At 43.0% G+C, this 22,329-nt stretch overlaps 1 protein-coding gene across 1 annotated transcript in view; it reads left to right on the forward strand.

Annotated features, from left to right (window-relative positions):
* The window catches only part of trim62.1 (tripartite motif containing 62, tandem duplicate 1), a 28,137-nt gene extending 6,708 nt beyond the window's left edge, over positions 1-21,429 (forward strand). Inside the window, exons 2-5 of the mRNA XM_072381933.1 lie at positions 8,461-8,556; positions 12,623-12,879; positions 14,609-14,724; positions 17,821-21,429. Of these exons, the coding sequence (XP_072238034.1) occupies positions 8,461-8,556; positions 12,623-12,879; positions 14,609-14,724; positions 17,821-18,371 (1,020 nt within the window). The 3' untranslated portion in view covers positions 18,372-21,429. The remainder of the gene's footprint in view (positions 1-8,460; positions 8,557-12,622; positions 12,880-14,608; positions 14,725-17,820) is intronic.
* The last annotated feature ends 900 nt before the right edge of the window (positions 21,430-22,329 follow it).

Genomic DNA, 22,329 nt, shown 5'->3' on the forward strand with positions numbered 1-22,329 from the left:
TATTTTTGTGGATGTGAGCTGCTTTTGCCTCTCGATGCAGCCATGAGACTCTGAGCCCTGGGTTGATTAGCTGGGGAATTAAGAGCGATTACGGGCCCATTGTTCTCAGGGGGTCTGGGCTGGGCAGGATGGGGCTGTAATCTCTTGTAATGCCCTGTGTCCGTGATTTTCTGAAGATGATTTAATTAGACTCGCTGTTGATAGTCCTCGGTTGAAGCTCCCAGTCACTGAGCCGCAGATCCGAACCCCTCCCTGAACTCGCTGGTCGCTGGGGAGAAGAGTAACAGATCCTGTAAATGTTTACCTGTACTGTCATAATGAGATAGTCGAGCAGTACTTCTGTTTACCCACAAACCCGCGGCTATCGTCACCGTCTTGGTGGGGAGGAGCAGGGCTGATCTGCAGCTCTTACGTGATCAGTCTAGTTGTAGGATGACTATACATTTCTGTGATTATCAGGATTATGACAAAACAGTTTTTTATTTTTATTTTTTTTATTGATTTTAAAAAAGCATTCAGTGAAATTTCTAACCAGCTACCCTGGGTTGGCTTGTATACTGCGATTATTTAAACCACATTCAGCGACTTTAACTCGTCATCAGATAAATAGTCTATTCAAAGTGGGGCTACAGTTGTGAATGCTTAAATTGTGCATATATTTGCGCTAATGCGTGCAGTTGGGTTCAGTCTTCTCATCTTTAGAAGCAGCCAGCTGTGTTTTCTGTCCTCACCCTGGTTCCCCATTCATAGTCTGCACATTAACAGCAGTTTCCTGCTCCAGCAGCTGTTTGCACTTTAGGTATTTACCGCACGCTGCTGTCCACAGTGACGTGCGGTAACTATCGTGGGGAAAGAAATGAGCCGAGTTGAGTTCAGAGGGCTGTGGAAAGGGTTAAATCGGGAAAAGTCGAGTAAGAATATCCTAATCCAATAAACCCTTTCCCTTTTTATTTTGTTCTTTATTCACAATTGCATCCAAAATCCAGAGCTCAAACACTAAGATTTGAGTAAATCACTTGTAAAACTGATCAGATGGAAGGTCACGTTGCACAGAAACTGGAGACGGCTGAGTTTTGAATGTCAAGCTAGACCATTCCGTCATGTGGTTGCTGTCATGAAGGACTCTTAAGGATTTGCTCCAAATCTCTGCCTTGCTGTCAAACCACAACCCCAGAGAAATGGTGCAGACGATTGCTGAGAGCTGGAAGAGTCTAAACGGTGAATAACTTGGCTCTGTGTGTTCCACCTCTTGTCTGCTGCCTGAAACGGGAAGAGGAAGAAATTATTCAGCTGCTTTGCTGCTTCCTAACTGTTAACATGCAGACGGGGATTTTCTGTGAACGTCGCATGAAACTGCAAGTGTGGGCAAAAGTTTTTCACACGGGCAGCATTTTTTTCAAAATAAACCAGCTTGGCTTGGAAGCATCATAGTGAATGTTGGCAGCTTTCCACTTTACCTACTTAAAGTAAGCCTTTTTAAAAGGTTTTAATCAGTCCGAGTCTTTATTCTAGGGCTTTTTCAAAGATTAAACAAAAAAGGTTGGAATTTTTTGCCCAGTCTGGCCTTATTTTAATGAAAAATGTCATTCGCTGATGTGCTGGTCAATAACTGGTGCATTATAGCCATATGTGCGTTCTTTAAAACACTTTACAATACAATTACCCATCCACACATTCACTCGTGCAGCACTCACTTTTAAGGAAAAGGGTTAAAACTAATAATTTATGGTGCAAATAAGGCAAGTATTCACGACATGCTTAAAGTTGGTATTTTAATAAGATGATCCATGCTCCGGTATGTAGAGAGTTGGTTAGAAATCATCAGTGGATTAACCGTACTAACTTTCAGACACGACTCTGAGGCTGTAGTTGTAATTCATACGACTGCACTACTGCAGCTTTGACTTGACAAAAGAGGCACACATCCCAAATATTTATCTGATGTCAGGGAACGGAGCGAAATGGAAAGGGACGCACACTTTATTTGGTCAGATAGAGCTGTTGTTGCCTGCTCAGGGCGTACACAGCAGATACAGCAGAGCAGCTTCCAGCTGCCGCTAAGATGAAGTGGAGGCAAACGGATCTGTTATCCTGCCATTTGGCACGCACTGTCATGCAACCACATCGTGGTTTTACACACGGTGATTTGTGGCCTCGACAAGCACTACATGGTTTTATATGGACTACTCTCTGACTATTTGAGGTTGGACTAATCCTAAGAAGCTTTGACCAACAACGACACCAACACAACTAAGAGCGTTCCACAATTTAGATTGTTCCACATATTCATTAGACCGCCCTCAAAGGCAGCTAAATAAGTCTGAAGTGGCTCCGCAGTGGGGCAGAGATAATAATGATAGTGGAAACGACATTTCTCAGACGTGTTGTTTGTGGTCTTGTGATCGCTCACCCTGGGACGAGCGGCCATTCAGATGCATGGAGGCACCAGATCATGAATACTCGCATCCAGGTCCTTGGACAATTTAAGGGCAGCATTCGGTCCAAACCTGCTCATCTTTGGAAGAGACCGGCCCTTCTAGAGATCATCCAAAGTGTTGCTTCCAGTTTTCAGCGTATGGTTCTGTTCATGTCCATAAGTCTCCAACTCTTTCCTCTATTTTTAGATATCTGGGTTAGTTTAAATTACAAATACCAGTTTAAATGTGAATGTGATCTTTTCTCTTAAGCAGGACGTGGAATTTCAGTTTCCTTTTTGATTTACTTCTCTCAGAAAATGTGTAAATAGGAAAAACTGAGAAACTCCTCACAATCAAATAAGAGTTCTTTATCTCGTTCTCAAATGATTGTAGAACTCGGCAACTGTTGTGAGAAGCTTGGTTTAATTTGGAGCCGCTGTAGCCTAAAGGAAACGGTTTATTTATTGATTAATTTTTTTTTATTTCTTCAATTCCCCGTAGAGATGATGTATCGCCTTCTCCTCCACGATGGGCATCTCACTCTCGACAGGGTGGATTGATGGCTCTTAGCAGAGGGGTTAAAACCGGTTACTGCTGTGAAAATGATTCCGAAATTTTCATATTAAAGCTTATAAGAATTTAAACTAGCTGCTTGCCTGTCAAATTTTTCTACTTTAGGTGAAAAATGGGAACATCTTGGACTTCTTATTTGAATGCCTGGGTGGAAGGTATTCCTGCTCGGCGGGCAGGATGAGACGAGTTATAGGAGGCTGAAAGGAGGAGGCTTTGACTGAGTGACTTCATACAAACAACAGACTCCCTCTTATCGGTCAACGCCTCTCAGGTTTCCACTCTAGTGCCAACGGCAGTCCTCTTGTTGCTGCTCTTAAATGGCATGTCATGCTCTGTGTAGATAATCAAACTTAACATTGATGGCTCTAAGATCTTTTTCTTTGTTAAACCCCTCAGACATGCACCTACTTTGCTGCAGCCGCACACCTGCCTCAGCTTACTGTGTGCAGACTCTGTGGGCCTTTGCCGGCATTTCAGATATCATGAATCTTTTTCACTTGAAGGATAAATATAGTAGGACTGATTTGTTGTTTCTCCTTAGCTGCTCATGTTTGCGGGGGATACATTTGCACGCCGTGTGCTCTTTCTCGCTGCAGGAAGTGGAACAGTAGCCTCTGAGCATTCATCATTTACATGACGTGCCCTATATTCGGAGGACTGGTGAAGGCCGCCGGCATTAGCACTTCCACTAAACCCGCTGCTTTTCCCAAATGCTACAGACGATGTTAAAGTTGTAGATGAGAGGGTCATTTGTGATCCGGCTCAAGATCCCAGCAGATGTCAACAGGTCCTCTAATCTTGACCTTTTTGTACATAATTTGATTCTTTCCTTCTGGGAAAATACATTTAAGAGTTTATTTCACAACCATCAGCTGCATACTTATGCCAATCGGTGTATATTTGTTTAGTTAATGGCTGTTTTGCATATTTATTAATAACACATCAGACACCTATAAAAACTTGTCTAAATGTCAGTAATCAGCTGGGATAATGTCTTGTCTGTTAGCAAATGTTCATCCCCCGAAATGGTGGAATGTAATAAATATGGAGATAATTTGACCATCTTAAACAAGACAAACCAGAAATCTACTATTCAATAAACTGTGCAGTTAAATGGAGACTTGGTTTGTTCAAAAATAGTTTACGGTGGATTTTTAGAACATTTTGTATCTGAAAACATGGTGTATTTTTAGCTGGATGGCTACAGGACGCTGCTCTTCAAACAACTGTGACTAAATGACAGGACTGGCCATCCAGCCCAGTGTTGGGGTTTCCTCATTGCTTGTTCCTCTTCTGAAATGTTTTGGATCGGTCTTTCTCAGAGGCTGCAGGGGCGCCACTCTCACACAAAAGCTGTGATAGAAGAACCCAATAGGGATGCTTAACTTAACTATAGCCATTTTTCCTCGGAATTGGTCGACCCGTCTCTGCTTGGCTTTCCACTGCAGATGGTGTCAGTGCACACAGGGCTGGCAAATGAAATTGTGCTATTGTGTCCAAAACTTCAGGTGCTCTTGCACAGTCACCAATACGCCCACATCTCTCTAACAAGCCTCTTTTTTTTTTTTTTTAAGCGCTTCTCTCTCCAGAATCCACCAAATGTCCACTCACTGCAGTTCTCTCGGTACAGAATTCAAAGTTAAATGGAACGGCGCACTGTACGGGACAGATGTTTGAGCTGATTAGTGCGTCTCTGTCTTCCAGTCCTCTGAGCCAGGCTTGTTCCGGCCTCTCTGCCTGCTCTGCTGGCTGAGGCTGAGGCTGAAGGGACACAATAGTCCCCCCAGAGAGACTGGAGGCTGTGGAATATAAGGCACGACTTGAGCTCACTTTGAGAACGCAGAGTTTGCAGCCTGACACAGCATTTTAGCTGTCCTGCTTTTTGTCGCAAGTTGTTGTGGGTTTTTTTTTTTTAAAATGCAGAGAAGCTACCTCACCACACGAACGAAACCTCTCTCTGTCTGCCTTTGAATGCCTCGGCCCACAGTTAATCATAGTGACGGTGCGTATTCCCATAGGTCGCTGGTCTGCTCCACAGGCCAGCTCGCGGTGCGTCAGCAGTGACAAAACTGTTGTTTTTTAAAAAATCCTGCATCAGAACACACAGCTTATGTCGCAGTGAGTGCTTCTGTGGTTGTGACATCACAAGTAGCTGTTTATCTGGAGCCGTCTGCCGTTCCATCCTTGACTGCAGCCTGTGTCTTCGGGCTGCACTCAGCTTGGCGTTGAAAGATCCTTGAACTGTGCTGACAGGAACATGCATGAACAAGTCACTTGTTATTATGTCATCAAGGCACCCTGTTGATAAGACAAGCGACACTGAGTGCTGTCTGTGTTTTCACTGGCTGTCGTGTCCCAATTAAAAACCACGGTCGTGGGCAACACTTTATGTAGTCGAAGGGAATTAGTCTGTTTTCCTGTCTTTGCCATTTTGTGTCTTTCTCTTTCTGATTCATTGGCCAATGGGTACTTTCAGCTGAATTTTATGCCAGGAGTCTGCGGCTTTTCCTCTTATATTTGGCTAATTTCTTCTTTTTGTCTCATGCAGCAAACATGAAGTATTATTGTCTGCACCTCCTATTATATTCTTATATCTTATAACCATCAAGTCTATCTACACTGCAACATAATACACGAGAATTTTCAGTATCAATTGCCTTGAACACAACCATATTGTTGTCACTGTGAATTTCTATCCCATCTCGGGTCGAATCACTTTAAACTGGGCTCGTGATGAATTGCAACAGTCCATAAAGGTTACTGGCTGCTGTGTGTTCAGTGCTAAGCTATTGGCTGATGTCCTTTTTACCCACCCTGCCCCCGACCTGGCAGAATTACACCTTCATCTCGGTGAAGGTTGGAGACGTTATTGTGACCTCTGCCTTGGCTTGCACTCATTACCTAAGGAGATGAAAAAGATCCCTCTGTAATTAGAAGCCTGGGTAGCTCCACATTTTGAAGATGAATTGTAAGATTTTCTTCTTTTTTTTCCCCATTAGTGCATGTGAATGAAGAAATCATATGTGCGTGAGAGTGAGAGGATGTTCTCCATCCTGAGAGCTTTTATTATTCATGCTGGGACACTGCATTTAGCTTTATTTGCCTCTTTAATGAGACTGTCAATAAAACCTTCAATTCTGAACAAACTGCTGAATGCAATCACACTCACAGCTGTAACGACTGAGGATTTTCTAAGTTGCCTGTAGTTTTTATGTAACGTGTACCAGAATATTTTTATATTTTTCTCTATTAACTTGTTCATCTACCTAAGAGAAGCTCACATGGCAGGAGAGCAAGAGGACGAAGGAATTGACAGCAAGATGAAATGAGTTTTAGATTTATAATCCTTCAGCCGTGACCCCCATTTCCCGCAGTTTGACGTCCTCGGGAAATGTCATGTCAGAGTTGTGTTGGTCAAATTGGAATGACAGGAGGGAGAGGCATCTACACACAACATAAAAACACCACCACCGCCGCAGACTTGGCTGTCAGAGGTTCTGCTTATACCAGCATCCGCTCACCTGTATTTCTTCTGCGTTTTCATGTTGTCAGATGATAAAGGTTTTCTTGTCATCACTTTTTCTGTTGGTACCACATTATGTATTTTAAGGTCCGGGTTGTTATCCGTGTGTTGTAATGGACACTAAAGCTGTGGCTATCTAGCTGTTTGTTAGAAATGTCACCACAGAAAATCCCTTTGTGAAGGATGCTTCCAGGAAGATTTTAGAGGCTTATGTAATTATGGAGGCGTTTTAGGGCTGTGTGTGACGGCGATTCCACCACTGTTGGATATATACCTGCTTAAATCCAGTTTTAGGTACACGTCTTCCATGGTGAATATGATTTTAGTGGCAACCGCTGTTCAGAATGATGCTCAACCCCCAGGATCCTTCTGCAGATGCTGCGAGGTTTGTGTGAGCGATTGTGGGTCCGGGCATCTAATGGTGTGACGGCAGCACCGGTTACCGCTGCCCTTCCCTGGTCATTCGGTCTGTGAGGAGCCGAGGAGGGAAGGAGCATGTTTTCTCTGTCGGTCTCGGTCTATCTCATTGTGTGGGAGCGACCTTTGACATACTGCAGACAAATGCACAGCGATGAGGCGGCGAGCCCACCGAGCTTGCCGCACTCCTGTCATTAACATGGAGAGTCACGCTCCCCCTCTGCACCAACATTTGTTTTCTTTTTCTGTCCTTGAGAAGAACTCTGCTTCAGTCCCAAAAGCCCTCATTTACTCCACATTTTGCAGCTAAATGATCAGCGACAGGTTTTTCCTCTGCATCTCATTCCACCGGTACCTTAACTGCGCTCCCCTTGAAGATTGCATGGCAAATTAATGTTTGGTTTTTGTTTTGTTTTTTCAGGTGACGCTTGATGTGACACAACTAACGCTTCTTGAGCAAATACATTAGACAGCAGAAAGGCTTAACAAGAGGTTTAAAGTATGCGACCTGCATCCAATTATTTCCTTAGATAAGCCTTTATTTGCCCACATATAGTGTTATAGGTTTTATATCATAATAAATAAGGTTTATGGTGGAAAATAAATGTTTTTGACACTTTTACAGTACTAATACAGGCTTGGATTGGCTTTAAAATGGAAATCACATCAGTTTGAGAAAGGTGGGGTCAGATTTTGTTTTTTTTCCAAGGATGGGAATCTTATTTTATTGTTTTTTTTATTATTATTTTGGTAACAGAGCTTAATACTTACCCAACACAGATGGGAGTGATTGCTTATTTTCTGTGAAGAGCAGGAATGTGACTCGAGTTCTACTCTTATGAAGCATAAGGAATTTTGGGAGTGTTTTTGGACTGCCTTCCACCTCGACTCGTAGGTCAGAGTTTTTAAGTGATTTTTTTTTTACAGATGCAGAATGTATCTGCTGAACATCTTAAAAGCATAAAGATAAAAAATAAAAACACCGGTGTCCGTCACATGGGACTTGTTTAAGACTCTGCACCATCTGTGACAGCAGCCATCCCAGTGATTTCACGTCCTCCCTCCCCTCCTGCCTCAGGGGGGCCTGGAGGGTGGTGATCAGTGCAAGTTCTGCCGCCATGTTTCTGACTGGGGATGAGACCCACTTTTCTCTGACAGAGCCCCAAATCTCCAGAGATTTCATTTTTATCTCTTTGATATCTTTCTCTCTCCGTCTGGCGTGTTTGTTTTGTAGCCAAGGCCTAAATCTTTGCTGCCTCATACCCGATCAAACGGAGCTGTTACATACATAATACAATTTTAGATAAACAAAGTAGGAGCTAGAGTTGGGGACGAAATGCTTTTCTGCCCACCGTGTTAGCTTCATTTCAGTTTTGAGAGATTACCAGTGCAAAGCAAAATCTGAGTCTTTTTTTAAATGGAACAAAAGAGCTCCAGATAAATTTTTAGAACTGAATTCGGCTCCTCTACGGTGTCATATTTGAGTCCAATCACCAGTCACTGATGTGTGGTTTCTTGCTTGTGCTGCAGAGGGAGATGAAGGAGCAGCTGGCCACCCTGCAGGACAGTGAGAGGGGACACACCGAGGCACTGCAGCTCCTGCAGAGACAGCTCACTGAGACCAAGGTACTGTAACACTTCTCCTGTAAAACGTCAGCTCTCACACAGAGCTGGAGCAGCAGCAGCCATTTTCCCCGGAGCTGCAGCCACAGATCGCTGCAATTATCCATATAGTCTGTCAACAGTCAAAATATATAGTCTGAAGTGCTCTTTTGTTCATGAGAAACAATTGTTAAGCCACAACATAACAATCTGCTCTACAGTTGAAATGTTTGAAATAGTTTTTTTCAAATTTATTTTCAATGTTTTTGTTGTTTTTTTTCTTTTGGTTACCAGTGGCCTTTAAACAGTTGGTAGACGGGAAAGGGGGCAGAGAGAGTCGGGGAAGACATCCAAAAGAACTGCTGTTATTTTAAAGATGTTTTTTTTTAAATTGTATTCTAAGTGTTTTCTATAGAGCTTCATGATTTGAGTCCTATTCCCTTCATATAAACCTCACAAAGACATCCCGCTTTAAGTGCCCCCCCTTCAGCGTCTATTGAACGTTCAGCCCCACGTCAAATGACAGTGCTGCAGTCGCCGGCTTTTATCGGCTCAGATCAGCTTTGATGGTAACACAACACCGACGCACTGATTTTCAATGAGGGTGCTGCCTCTGAGCTACGACAGTGAGCACTTCCCACATTTTCTTCACAGAAACGCATCACACGGAGGCTCTGAAACTGACGGCAACAAATTGCAAACTAAGAAAGAAAATGGATCAAATTTACCTTTTGTGCAAGACAGCTGGCAGCTCCACCTTCTGCTTTCTGTCAAAATTGATATCACTTTGTGTTATTGTAGCTGATAGACTTAGTTACTGCAGAAGTACTATGGAAGTAGTTTCAGAATGCAACTCCATTTCTGTGCGTAGATGTGCTCTATACCCCTGAGATCAATTAGAGTAAACACGACGAACAGCAATAAGAAAGGATTTAAGCAGCTTTTTTTTTTCTTCCCCTTTAATTGTAACTTTTGGTGCAAAAGACAGCATCAGAAGTCATAAAAAAGACCAGACAGAGGCCCAAGGTGATCCATTGGTGTGAGAAAATCGGCAAATATCTCAAGTCTGTGTAAATCTGTGCATGTGTTCTGGGTTTGTACTTTTGGTATCTGTTGTAGACCTTCTGGCCGAATTTGAACGGGCTGTGAATTGTGGGAAAACGAGCATTGTGCTCTGCTCTGATATGGTAGCGGGTGTGTCCACAGAAGGTAGCCATCAACAGCGCCCACACCGGGCAAACAGATGAAACCAATTAAATGGAAAAATATTCTTGTCACTTCACAGCTATGAACTAAGTTACTGGCAATGATAAATAAGCATGCAAGACAATTTCCACTGACAATTATTCTGCATATTCTGGCTTACTTGGAACAAGAATTGGAGCGAAGACGGCGCTGCAGTGAACTAGTTGGATGAACATGCAGATGATGTTTATGCACCTCAGTATTTATGACCTGAACAAGTTGGGGTGTTTGTTTTTTTTTCTTTGCAGAGCTTTACTTTGTCATTGAGCCATGATGCCCGGTCAGCCTGAGAAATGATGACCGTTTAACTCTATAATTCAGCAGTCTAATACCGGATTTCAACAACTATTTTCCAGCACATCCGAGGTTTAGAAGCAAATCATTCACTTGAGTTTCTATTGACCTAAAGCTTTGAAAACCAAAACTACTTTGTCTTAGGAAAAGATGATTTGAACAATTGATCAAATAAAAATATCGTTATCTGTTAGGTTCATTTGTTTAGAAATAACGCATTTTAGACATTTAAGCTTGAGGAAAATTTGTCTATCATTAGTCTTTATTTCCTGGCACTTTATAGACTAAAAGGTTAATCAGAAGGAAGACATTAACGGGGATAAGATCCATTTTGCTTTAGCTAATTATTCATTATAAGACAGCAAATACCAGTGCCGACTATGCTGATATTTATGAAGCTAGAAATACTCTCCTGCATTATAAGCACCCAAATGAGGTCAGTAAAACACTCTGAACAAGCTTTACATAGAGAAATTCATCAATGAGCAGAAAGAAAGGGCAGGTCTGTTTACTGTCTCTGATTTTTCTATCATCCTTCCAAACCGTTTTGGATCATCAGTTCAGTTCTAACACATGCAATTGGTTTATCGAGCGCCTCTTTAATCTTGACACCTTGTTTTAATCGGTGAACCGTGAGCATCTGCTCATTATGTCAGTCTTTCAACTCCTCTCACCCACACTCAAGCACAGACACTCGCATCTTTACTTTCCCTTGTAGATCCACAGAAGCCTGGTGCGACTGGCTGAAGATATTGCAGCCCTCTTTATCTTTCTCTTCGGTGACACCTGTGTATTGGTTTTGGACCCATTTCCTGATGTTGCTGCATCACTCACCTTCACGTCCGACCTCTGCTCTGGCAGAGAGAGACGGGCCCGTCCATTTCATTGACTCACTCTAACTGCAAGATATACGCCTCTCGGCTCATTGGAAATGAGCTGATCTCATTAGTTTTCCATCCATTTGCACAGAGTGCTCTTCCTGGAAGAAGGCCACGCTGTGACTGCATTGATCTTTGATGCATTTAGGTACCCGACAATGAAATGTCGAACTGCTTTTTCTCTCTGCTTTGTTAAATTCCCCCGATCAGATACACAGATTTGCACATGTGAGGTAATTCTTTCAGAAATCTGTTAACAAACTTTGATGTGTAAAATCAGCCGAGTTCCGAGTTAAAACGGTCCTTGTTGTACTAAGGATGAGCTCGGTTCCTTTTGGGACCGAATGCCGTCTCCAGTCTGAGTTTTTAGCCCACGTGTCTGGAGGAGGGATGTCCTGTCTTCATATGCCCACCAGGGATTGGTTTGATAATGACATGCTCCCATGAAAGGTGGCCAGCCTGCTGTCTCCAGGGGCTGCAGACACCCGCTCAGCGCCTTCACAGCCTGCTGGGCCAAAACGGCAAACATGTCAGTGTGACTGATGGCTGGTCTGCTGCAGTCCTCCTCCTCCTCCTCCCATTCCACACCATCAGTTTTCAACTCTTAACTAGACAGGAGGGCTGTGTTGCAGCCCACCTTAACGTCGGAGTGTTCATGCTTGCTGAGAAATGGTCGTCATAACCGGTTCCCACAGGCAGATTGAGAACAGCCGTCTCGCCTGTGATGAACAGCAGGAACAGGCCTGCCGTTTGGAGGGGATTGATCGAATTTTTTGGCAAGACGAATGAAAGCGAGGATCACAGCTCCTAAATTCAGCTCCTTTTTTTTATAAAGTTCAGAGGAGTGTTTGAAATTCCCAAGCGACAAAATATTCACTGAACTTGCATATAAAACCAGTTTCATCTCGAATCCTCTTTTGCGTCGCTGTGATTCTGACGTCATTCATGTTGTCTCGTTCCGAGTTGCTCTTTGATGGCGTTTGGATGTCTTTTGAACCTGTGAACAAATGCAAAAACTTTTTTTTTTTTCCTTTTTTCTGTCATTTTATGTTTTCCGCATAAATGAAATATCCAAATGACACACTCGGAAGCTTCAAACCGAAAGTCTTCTGCTCCTCTCTGCACTGTTATTACGCACTTTTCACATCCCACCTCTTTGTTCCTTCTCTCCGACTGCTAACACTCGGATGATTGATTCTCTTTGATGTCCGGCTTTACTGTTTTCTTCTTTAGCTACATTACATCTCCTTTTCAACTGCTCAGTTCCCTTTTCATTGGTTTCAGCTTTTCTGCTTGTTTACTGGTCCTTCTGTTTTATGTGATATAGTGGGAGGCATTTCTATTTGTGTTTTCTTTCTTATTAACACATTAGTGTAAAATATTCTGTTATTTTTCCTATGGGGCCTTTAAATCAGTATATGTACTCACTGAATCAATAGATGGCTGTTAATGTAATATAACAACAGTTTAGAGTACTGATAAACCTCTTGAATTATTGACCCTTGTTTAATTGGAATTAAGCTAATGTGACTGAAACACTCAACGAACCCATTTAACTACAATCAATAAGTCCACATCACAATCCTGTAATGGCACTTATAAGCGGTTTGAATGGGAGAGGTTCGCGTTGTTCTTAAGCAGGTCGTCTTTTGCGTCCTTTTTTTTTTTTCCAGTCCTCAGCCAAGAGCCTGCGTGCAACCATCGGGGATGCGTTTGAGCGTCTTCATCGCTTCCTGCGAGAGCGTCAGAAGAGCATGCTGGAAGAGCTGGAGATGGACACGGCCCGCAAGCTGACCGACATCGAGCACAAGATCCAGCGTTACAGCCAGCAGCTGCGCGACGTGAAGGAGGGGATCCAGATCCTGCAGGAGCGCCTCAACGAGACAGGCCGTCACGACTTCCTGGAGGGTGTAGCAGTCACATCTGAGAGGTGCGTTGTCTGCCCCGAGCGTTGGCTCAAAATGTGAATAAGTGTCCTTTAAAAAAAAAAAAAAAAAAAGGAAAGGGTTGAGTTTAATAGTACTTCAGAATCTGCTAAATCAGTGTTCAGAATGAGCAAAGGCTTCTGACATTTGGGAGAAAGTACAGATTTGAGCAACAACATCAGCTAATCCCTGAACAGATGGAGCTTTGGGCCTGAAATAAACCAGCTGTAATGTTTAATCAGGGAGGGGCCCAGAGGAAGATTTAATTGAACACCTTTATTTAATATCCTGAAGCAGATTGATGAGGTTGGGTTTTGGTATTAGGTAATTAAATCTGTCTCTAAATTGTTTGCCAAAATGATTTAATCAAAATGAGGTGTGGCTACGAATAAGATTTGTTTTGGTTTTTTTTTGTTGTTTTTTTGGAGGCATTGGGTTATGTTATTGTGTCACAAAGGTTTGGTAAAGAATATTTAATCTAAATGTGGCGTTTCTACGAGAAGTGACTAAACCTGCTCAAGAATCAACTTAAATGGGATTATTTATTAAATACTTCAGGCTTCAGTGATCCTTGTTCTTACGTGAAGGGAAAAGTTTGGTAGGCAAGCAGATTAATATTATGTTCTCTGAGGTAAGCCTCCTACGGTTTTCTGTCAAAGTTTAACAATTGGGTACAAAATGTGAAAAATGTAATACTTTCGAAGGTCAAAGCGCACTATAATGGGCAGTTGGAATTACTTAAATCATTTCTGAAGCTGTCACAATAAAACACTTTCGGCTGATCTTATGAGCAATCGGCTGTTTTACTTATTTTTAGGCTAAATGTGGACGAGACGACCGGGTGCTCTCTCCACCGCCATCATTCTGACTCATTTTTGAAAGAAAATCCATTAAACTCATGTTGAAACGGCCATTCAGAGCGTTAAATCAGCATGACAAAAGTAGAAATAACCAACAAGAGCAATTTTCAATTAAATTCTTTGGACTGAGTTTCTACAAAGTGGTCATTAGCTCGAAGTAACAGCTGAAGGCCGATGGCCTCCAGCAACATCTTTCTCACTTTGTCTGGAGTTGAAAAGGACAAAATGAATTGCAGTAAAGCTTCTTTTTCACTTGGATGCAGCCACACACGTCTGATCAATACTCAGTTAAAAAAGATAAATATTCTTCAAGTGCCTGCACAAATTCTTCTCTTCTTTGTCAAATACTATCTCTGTAATGCTGCACGCGCCGTTCATCGCAGCGACCGGCCCACTGTCCTGCACGCGCCGTTCATCGCAGCGACCGGCCCACTGTCCTGCACGCGCCGTTCATCGCAGCGACCGGCCCACTGTCCTGCACACGCCGTTCATCGCAGCGACCGGCCCGCTGTCCTGCACGCGCCGTTCATCGCAGCGACCGGCCCACTGTCCTGCACACGCCGTTCATCGCAGCGACCGGCCCACTGTCCTGCCTGAACGTGGGACCACATGCACTGATTGATTTATGTCAAGATTCACATTGAATATTGTAATGGCGTTGGACCCTCGGCCGCCTCGCCACCGTGTGGTGTAAGATTTAAACGGCAGTCCGTCATCTGTTTGGTGTCAATAATGGCACATTTCAAATGCACAGACCAGATTAATTTCAGGAAATCGACATTCTTGTCTGAACAAGATGCATCGTTATTCAGTTAAAAAAAAAAAAAAAAAACTGCTCGCTTTGGACTGTTATTGACCTGTTTTTCTCACCCAGGATTAAAGGGAAGATACATGAGACTAATCTGACATACGAGGACTTCCCGACCTCCAAGTACATGGGGCCCTTACAGTACACTATATGGAAATCTCTCTTCCAGGACATTTCACCAGGTATGTGAGCACACGTGTGACAATGACTCCAACACTCGCATGCTGGTAAAATTCTGGGTGAAATCAAACGAGAAGCATCGAGGGACATATCTAGAGTAAATAGTTATTTCTTCCTCAGAGTGAGATGATGGATCAAAAGCATTTACGCGCCCTCCCTTTTAAATATGAGGCCAGAAGTAGAAGTTAGTTGGCTCAGCTCATCAGGAATAATAGCAGCAAAATGTCTGCAGCTCAGATTAACGCCTCACACCACATTTGTTCAATTAACCTAAAACAAAAGCGGCTTTAAGCAAGCTGCCTTGTGTCTTCCAAGATGATAAAACCACAATGTATTGGTTATCCTTTTGGTGATGTAGGTACCAAAAGGCTTGTGGTAAAATGAAAGGAGCTGCAGGACTTTGTACTGTGCAAGTTACTTTCAACATTAGACAATAATCTCCTGTTTTCTCTGTATGAAAATTCCTCATAGCACAGAAATACAAGGACGGACATTAAAGCACGTCAAACTTTTTCTGAAAGGCACTTTCAGTCTCTCAGAAACCTTTTTGGCACGAAAGGCATCCCACGTTATACCCGTTGTTAAACACTGGAATGATAGCATCAGTTTCTGGGGCAGCTTTCCATTAGTGCTGCACCTGAAATCAGGGATTTAGTGAAGGTGGAGAAAAAGTGGGAGTCAGTGTTGAGAGCAAAACAGTCTGCTTAGAAGTTGGAGATGAAAAAGAAAGAAAAAAGAAAAAAAGGGGATTTTTGCGCCTCTGCACAACAATCATCCAAATGCATCCGAACCACGAATTGGAATGGCTTCGTCAAAAGATCAGCACACCCTGGAGTGACTCGGCCTGAGCCCAGACCAGAATCCAATTTAAAAGCTGCCGAGTTATCTGAGCAGAGATGGAGAAGAGCTCTTTCAGTTCGACTCCATCAGGATAGTTTTAGAGCAGAACAGTGGGGTACAACTGTAATGTCAGTAAAGCTCTTACCCTTTAAGACTGAGTGCTTTGATTAAAATCAAAATGTGCTTCAACAAAGTAACTCTTTAGAGGTTGGTACACTCGTGGAACCAGATGTTTGTGAGGTTTTGATTCCTATTCCCTACCCCTCAATCATCTCTGTGTGGTTTCATCTTCTTTGTGTGGGTTGTACTTTCACAAATGATGTTTAAAAGAGTGAAGAAAAACCTGACATCATTCGTCTTGTTATTTCAACAAGGGCTTTGTAGATATCCACTGAGGACGGGCACCTCATCAACTTCTTAAGTTAAAGTTAATGTCTTTCACATTGTTGAATTAGGAAAAGGCAATTACCTTCTTAGGTAACCTAATGTTAGGCTCTCAAACAAAGAGCGTGGAGATAAATAACCCTGTGTTCTTACTATTGCTGGAATGTTCTTTCTCCTCTTGGATTATAAATAATTATCGGACTTCAGAGAAACTTTACATCCAGTAGTCATCATTCATTCACAAGACATTTTTTTAAATAACATTTTTATTTTATTTTTTATTATTCGTTCATCTCTTTTTACTCCCTCAATCAATTATCCTATTTTAGTCCGCTGATGGCTGAGAGGAGGGCGGGCAGTTCCTTGGCTTCCCTTGACAGTCTGCCAAATGGAACAATTGGTTACAATCCATCAGCAGCAGTTGCCAGAGACCCAAACAAAGACATTCCTCCCATCATCTCTAAACCATCGCTGTCACTGACGGTTTAATGGGAATAACTAGCAGACGCTGTGCTGCTTTTTATGTACTTTTACCTGCCTCATGTCAAATGAGAAAGTTGTGATCTGCTCTGATGTGTGCATCCCTGGGTCTTTCTTTACGACACACATAGGCACTCAAGGTATGAAATTTTAATGACCCCGATTGTAACAAACACTGGAGTCATTGACAGGAGAAGGTGTTGTCCTTTCGAGGGGCAGACTGCCAGACATTTCACCTCCATCTGTCCCAGCTGATATGAATAGAGGAGCCAGATTAATGCTTTCCTCTCTTTATTGAATCTCCTCCGTGTAAAAGGGCAAAGGGAACAAGCGTCTATTGTTCCAGCCGATCTGCTTTCCCAAAACTGAATGCTTGCCGCAGGCATTGGTTCAAATCCTCCCTAAAAGCGCATTAATGCCCAGAGACCTGGCTTCCTACAGACCTGGAACCTGCGAGTTGAAGCTGCTCCTCCCCCATATCTCTGTAACTACTGCTTCTCTGTGTGTTTGCACTCCTGGTTTAGGTTAATGTTGCTGAAACTGAGCTGCCCTGTAGGACTCAGGAGAGCACTTGACTGTGAAGGCTCTTATTTATGCATGAAGATAAAAACAGATTATGAAAAACACATGACGGCGTATGCAGTCGCATGCGATGTACACCCCGTTGATTGATTCTTCTTTGGAAAGAGTGGCTCAGCACTTGGGTGTGCCATCGAGGAACCAGCCTTCAGTCGTTCTTTACCACAGCGCATGGCTCTGACTGCCTCTTCCAACTCTGGCAGCAGTGTTGTGTATATGCAGTATACTGTAATGTCCTCATCTTAAATGGTTGGTTCACCCAAAATATAAAACTATATTTTTCTATTTACCTCCAGTGGTTTCTGGGCAATTTGGTCCCTCTGCAGTACAGCTCCAGAGGCACTAAAAAACTACAGGACTTCACTTATGAACATAAATAGTTTGTGGATTCCTTCAAGTTTCCTCAAAAAGACAAAAAAAAGTATATTCTGAAGCTTGTGTGTCCTGATCAGATCACATCCGTTTAATCAGATGTCAGACGAAATCAGTGGGAGCGTTTCAGAGATCGACGCCTCTCTTGTGAAATGACTGAGCAGCCCAGATCTATTTACTCGCTGCCTCAGCATAAAACTATTCGCACAGCAAGAGCATGACAAAGACCGATGAGGTGCTGAGACTGACACTGCTGCACTTAGCTGAGTCATAGCATATCAATGTTTTTGTTTTTATTTTTCCTCATGCTTTACAGTATATGGTATCCATGGCAGACCTGATCATCCAGACCAGCTGTTCTCTCTGCACTCTTAAATCTGATGTAAACGCTTGACTCTCTGTGCTAAAACCGTCTCTTCCTTTTGTCTCCTCCTTATCCTCAGTGCCAGCAGCGTTGATCCTCGACCCCATCACAGCCCACCAAAGACTGATCCTCTCGGACGACTGCACCATTGTGGCCTACGGGAATCTGCATCCGCAACCTCTGCAGGACTCCCCTCGGCGTTTTGACGTGGAGGTGTCTGTTCTGGGCGCCGAGGGCTTCACGTCGGGCGTCCATTACTGGGAAGTGATGGTGTCGGAGAAGACGCAGTGGATGATTGGCGTGGCCCACGAGACAGTCAGTCGCAAAGGTAGCATCCAGATCCAGCCCAGCCGCGGCTTTTACTGCATCGTTATGCACGATGGGAACCAGTACAGCGCCTGCACCGAGCCCTGGACCCGCCTCAACGTCAAGAGCAAGCTAGAGAAGGTGGGGGTGTTCCTGGACTACCCTAAAGGCCTCCTGATCTTCTATAACGCAGACGACATGTCCTGGCTCTACACCTACCGAGAGAAATTCCCCACCAAGGTCTTCCCCTACTTCAGTCCCGGCCAGAGTCACGCTAATGGCAAGAATGTGCAGCCTCTGCGTATCAACACGGTCCGTCTTTAAGAGCTCTGTGGTCACAGTTATCCTGATGGAATCTATCACGGGTGAATTCGCAGAACATGTGTATTTAAAATGTGTAATAGGGTGGTTGAAATGTTTGTTTCCTTGAAATTGGTGTTAAGATTTGTGCTTGATGTTGCTCTCAAAATGTGTGCGTTTTTCCTTCTCTAAATGATGACCTGCGCGTGAGCCTTATTCTGCCTCTTTGATTTAAAAAAAGAAGACACAAAACCTTCCCGTGCTGGTTCAGTGTTGGTTCGTTCAGTGCTGGTTCGGTGCTGGTGTTGGAGCCAGTCCTATACAGAACCAGCTATGGACTGGTTTGAATTTGTCAGAGAGCAACCTTATTTCATCACTTTAAAACGTCTCCTCCGATATATTTCGGAACCTTCCTCTTAGTGTATTCTGAATTTCTGTTGAGCACCACAATGCAGGGTATAGTTTATCTTCATCAATCAGTTTCTCGCTTTCACTGCAACCCGATGTCTTACTATCACAAGTCCTGTGTTTGTGAACACTCTTTGCAACGCTGACTTTTCCAAACCCCGACCAGCGCTTGTGAAGGCGCCGTAAACAAGATTAATACGCACTGTATCGAGTGGGATCTATAAAGGCCAAACTAAGGAGATTAAAACGCCACAAAAATGTTATAAATGTAGTTGCAAACTCTGCTTTCAAATGACTCAAAATGACTTTTGAATTCTTTCTTGAATTAAGCTGCTGAAATGCCACGCTGGCTCTGGAGTTTTAAACATGGCTTTCACATCGTTTCAGTTGTTCTGGCTGGTCTCTATTATCCGGTCCGCAGACCCTGACGTATGCGGTTCTTTGCTTTCAACCGGCACGAGGTCGTTTGTCAGGCTGTAGCCGGAGTTTTGGCTGTCAGAACAGTAAGTACTGGTTTTTGGTTACGCACTGGCTCTGAACCAGCACTGGAACCACTTTAGGGAGGAAAACCTCCCTTTTAAAGTAACCGTCTTATGGCTCACCTTGCACACCGTGGTGAGGCCACACTCGACGTCCCGTCTTTCTGTCCATACAAGTGGACAGAGGAGAACAATCGGTTGTCTTCGCTGTGCTGTACAGTTGGCTTAGCTTTCTTTGTGGAATGTGATTGGCACTCGTTTTGGTTTTTGATGAGTCAGCACTCTAATAACGTCAATTCTGCTGGCGTCTTTTGTTTTAGTTTCTTTACATTATTATTATTATTGTTATTATTTAATATTTACATTCTGGCTTTGATGAGCCCAGAAGCATAAACCTTTTTACTCTTTTCTGAGACCACGATCTTAGTTTCTCTCGCTGGTCACATTCACACGTTTCTGTGCCGTCTTTATCGTCGTGAGGAAAGCTCCAGTTGTTTTTGTGTCTGTGTACCTTAATACATTTCATCTGAAACTGTAAATGAATGAAATAAGTAGTGCGTACTGTATGCTGTCCATCCTTATCCAGAGCTCAGTGCTAGGTCTGTTTTAGAGGGAGAGGTTTGCAGAAAAATGCTGCTATCGGCGGAATAAGGACTCAAGTGTTGGTTTATAAAGGATGAAAGGTAAAAAGGAGTGTGTGTTTTATCACGCTGGCTTATGTTTAAGTTTCTGCTCTAAGAAGAAAGGCTTACACTACACGTGTATAATTTGTTCCCTTTTTTTTTTTTTTTCTCATTTTCCATAATTTTCTCAGAACATCAAATGAGCATTAAATCCTGATGTCAAAGCAGATGTGAGACATCTGATTTATAAAAGCAAACGTGACGTGAAAACACTCAAACTTAAAAATGCTGCACACCTCAGCTGTTACTTTAGTCACCTGCTAAAAAGAATCGAGCTGAATGTTTTCGGGGATAATAGGTAATTAACTCGATTAGTGATGGATGCTCGGTGCAGTTGCCTGTGTTGCATAATGATGAAATCACTGATAATTCCTCTTAGGCTCGGTCGTGTTTCTGTCTCCGCCCCACATGCCTGAAGTGCTCTTGTTTATCATTAGTCCCACACATGTTCTGCAAAAATCTGCTGTAAGAGCCTCTCATCCCTCAGCCAAGTCCAGCGTACTGTAAGATGTACGTTAGTGTGTGTGTGTGTGTGTGTGTGTGTGTGTGTGTGTGTGAATGTGGTTGGGTGGGTCTGTTTGCGGAGCCTAGCTCAGCTGGAATATTAAATCCAGCTTTGGCTGTGGATGATGAAGCCCATCTCGTGCTTCAGGCATACCCGTTCATTGGCCAAAAAGTGTTAATTGCACAATACTTTGAGCTCAGGTAGAGCTAAACAGATTCATCCTCTCTGGGAAAGCCACAAAATGAGCAAACAATAATAGGAACCCTTCTTAACCACTGTACATCTTTGTATTTGTGTGTGTGTTGCTGTCTGTGTCGTCCATTTATAAAAGAAGCCTGGGGCAGTGCCCTTGCTTTCAAAGGAAGTGATTCTAGTATGTGCAGTAGGATGCAAACTGGAGTCAAATTTCGAACATCTGCAAGCAATTCTTGATGTCTGTTTTAACTTGCACAGATCTGCAGGGACCTGTGAGTTCCTCACAAGTTATCTGAATAATGTAGCAACACCTGGTTCGGCTTAATGTATTCCACAAATGCATCCGGACGAGGCTGCTTGTGGATTTATTAAAAACATTTTTAGACGATAGTCATAACAGAAGGTTTAGACAGTTTTTTGGGGGGGGCGGGTATTCGGCCGTTTTCTCTTGGATTCGTCTGAAATTCGTTTGAATCCTTGCAAAGTGGATGCATGGCAGCTGCTGCTTCATGCAGGGTTGAGGCAAGTTTGACCCCAGTTTGCTGTGTTGCAGACCTCAGTGTGTTCTGCTTCATTAAGACTAAGAAGATGAATTAATGTGAGGTGGTGTCGGGTTACTGGTGACGGTGGTAAAGCTAATGGTAAAATGATTATAATGATCATAACTATGACACTTTTAATGACTGTATTGATGATTGTGTCTTGTGATGATGGCCACTGTGCAGCCATCATTGTGTGAACACTCTAGTGTAATTTTGCTGCTGGAGGTTTGTGAGAAATGTTTCGATGTACAATAAACGACTGCAAAAGTCTGCCGGTGTCCTTTCCTCTGTTGTGCATGTGCTGTAGGGCAGTGGTTTTCAGTGGAGACGGTTAAATCTATGTTTTCCCTCTAACAATACGAATTCTGATTGCGTGCCTCAGGGTGGGTATAATGAATCTATAAATATGTAAACCAAAACACTAGGCAATAAAATTTCTGTCAACAGTCTGCCAAGAGCAAATTAATAATCGTGGAAACACTGAATTGAACAGTGATTTTTAAAAAAAGACCAGTGTAGTTTAATGTAAGTTATGTTAGATGAACGCCTCGTTTTTAGTGTGGGGGTCACAACTGATTAAAATCACATCCGCTCTATTGAAATAGTTTTGTTCCTTTTGTTTGTTTTTTTTTTAAGTTTCTTTTGCTTTCTTTCTTTCTTGGCGATTGCTCCCTGCTTGAATTCAGTTTGATTAATCATTTTACGACAGGAGGTGATATCGGAGCATTTCAAATGGAAAGAAACTCGACTATTTTCTTCGAGCAAACACTTGGTGACACTGGGGAGAAGAGAAAGCGAAAAGCCCTCCCTTCAAACTGGGAGAAACTGCAGAAAAACCGGAGTCGGACTGCAGCTGTCTGCCTCGAATGGTTGTCAGTTGATTGGGCAGAAACTTGCAGTCTCGCAGGGAGATCCTTCCAGAAAGATATAAGGAGAGAAACATCCCAGATTAATGACATGAAATAATGGCATACAAATGAATTGTAGATGAACGGAGGTACTTTGGAGGTCCCTCTCCAGCCCCGGCCTTCAGCAGCATAATGAAGGGAAGGCTCAGGAGCCCTTGAGCCAGCATTAACTATAAGCACAAATGGGAAAGTTTAAGGATTTTAAAAAAGAGTCAAGAGATTGTTGGTGTCCTGAACCCAAACTGGGAGCTGGTTCTACAAG

Source organism: Leuresthes tenuis, unplaced genomic scaffold (genome assembly GCF_036924035.1).
Source record: "Leuresthes tenuis unplaced genomic scaffold, fLeuTen1.0.hap1 SCAF_3, whole genome shotgun sequence".
NCBI lineage: Eukaryota > Metazoa > Chordata > Actinopteri > Atheriniformes > Atherinopsidae > Leuresthes > Leuresthes tenuis.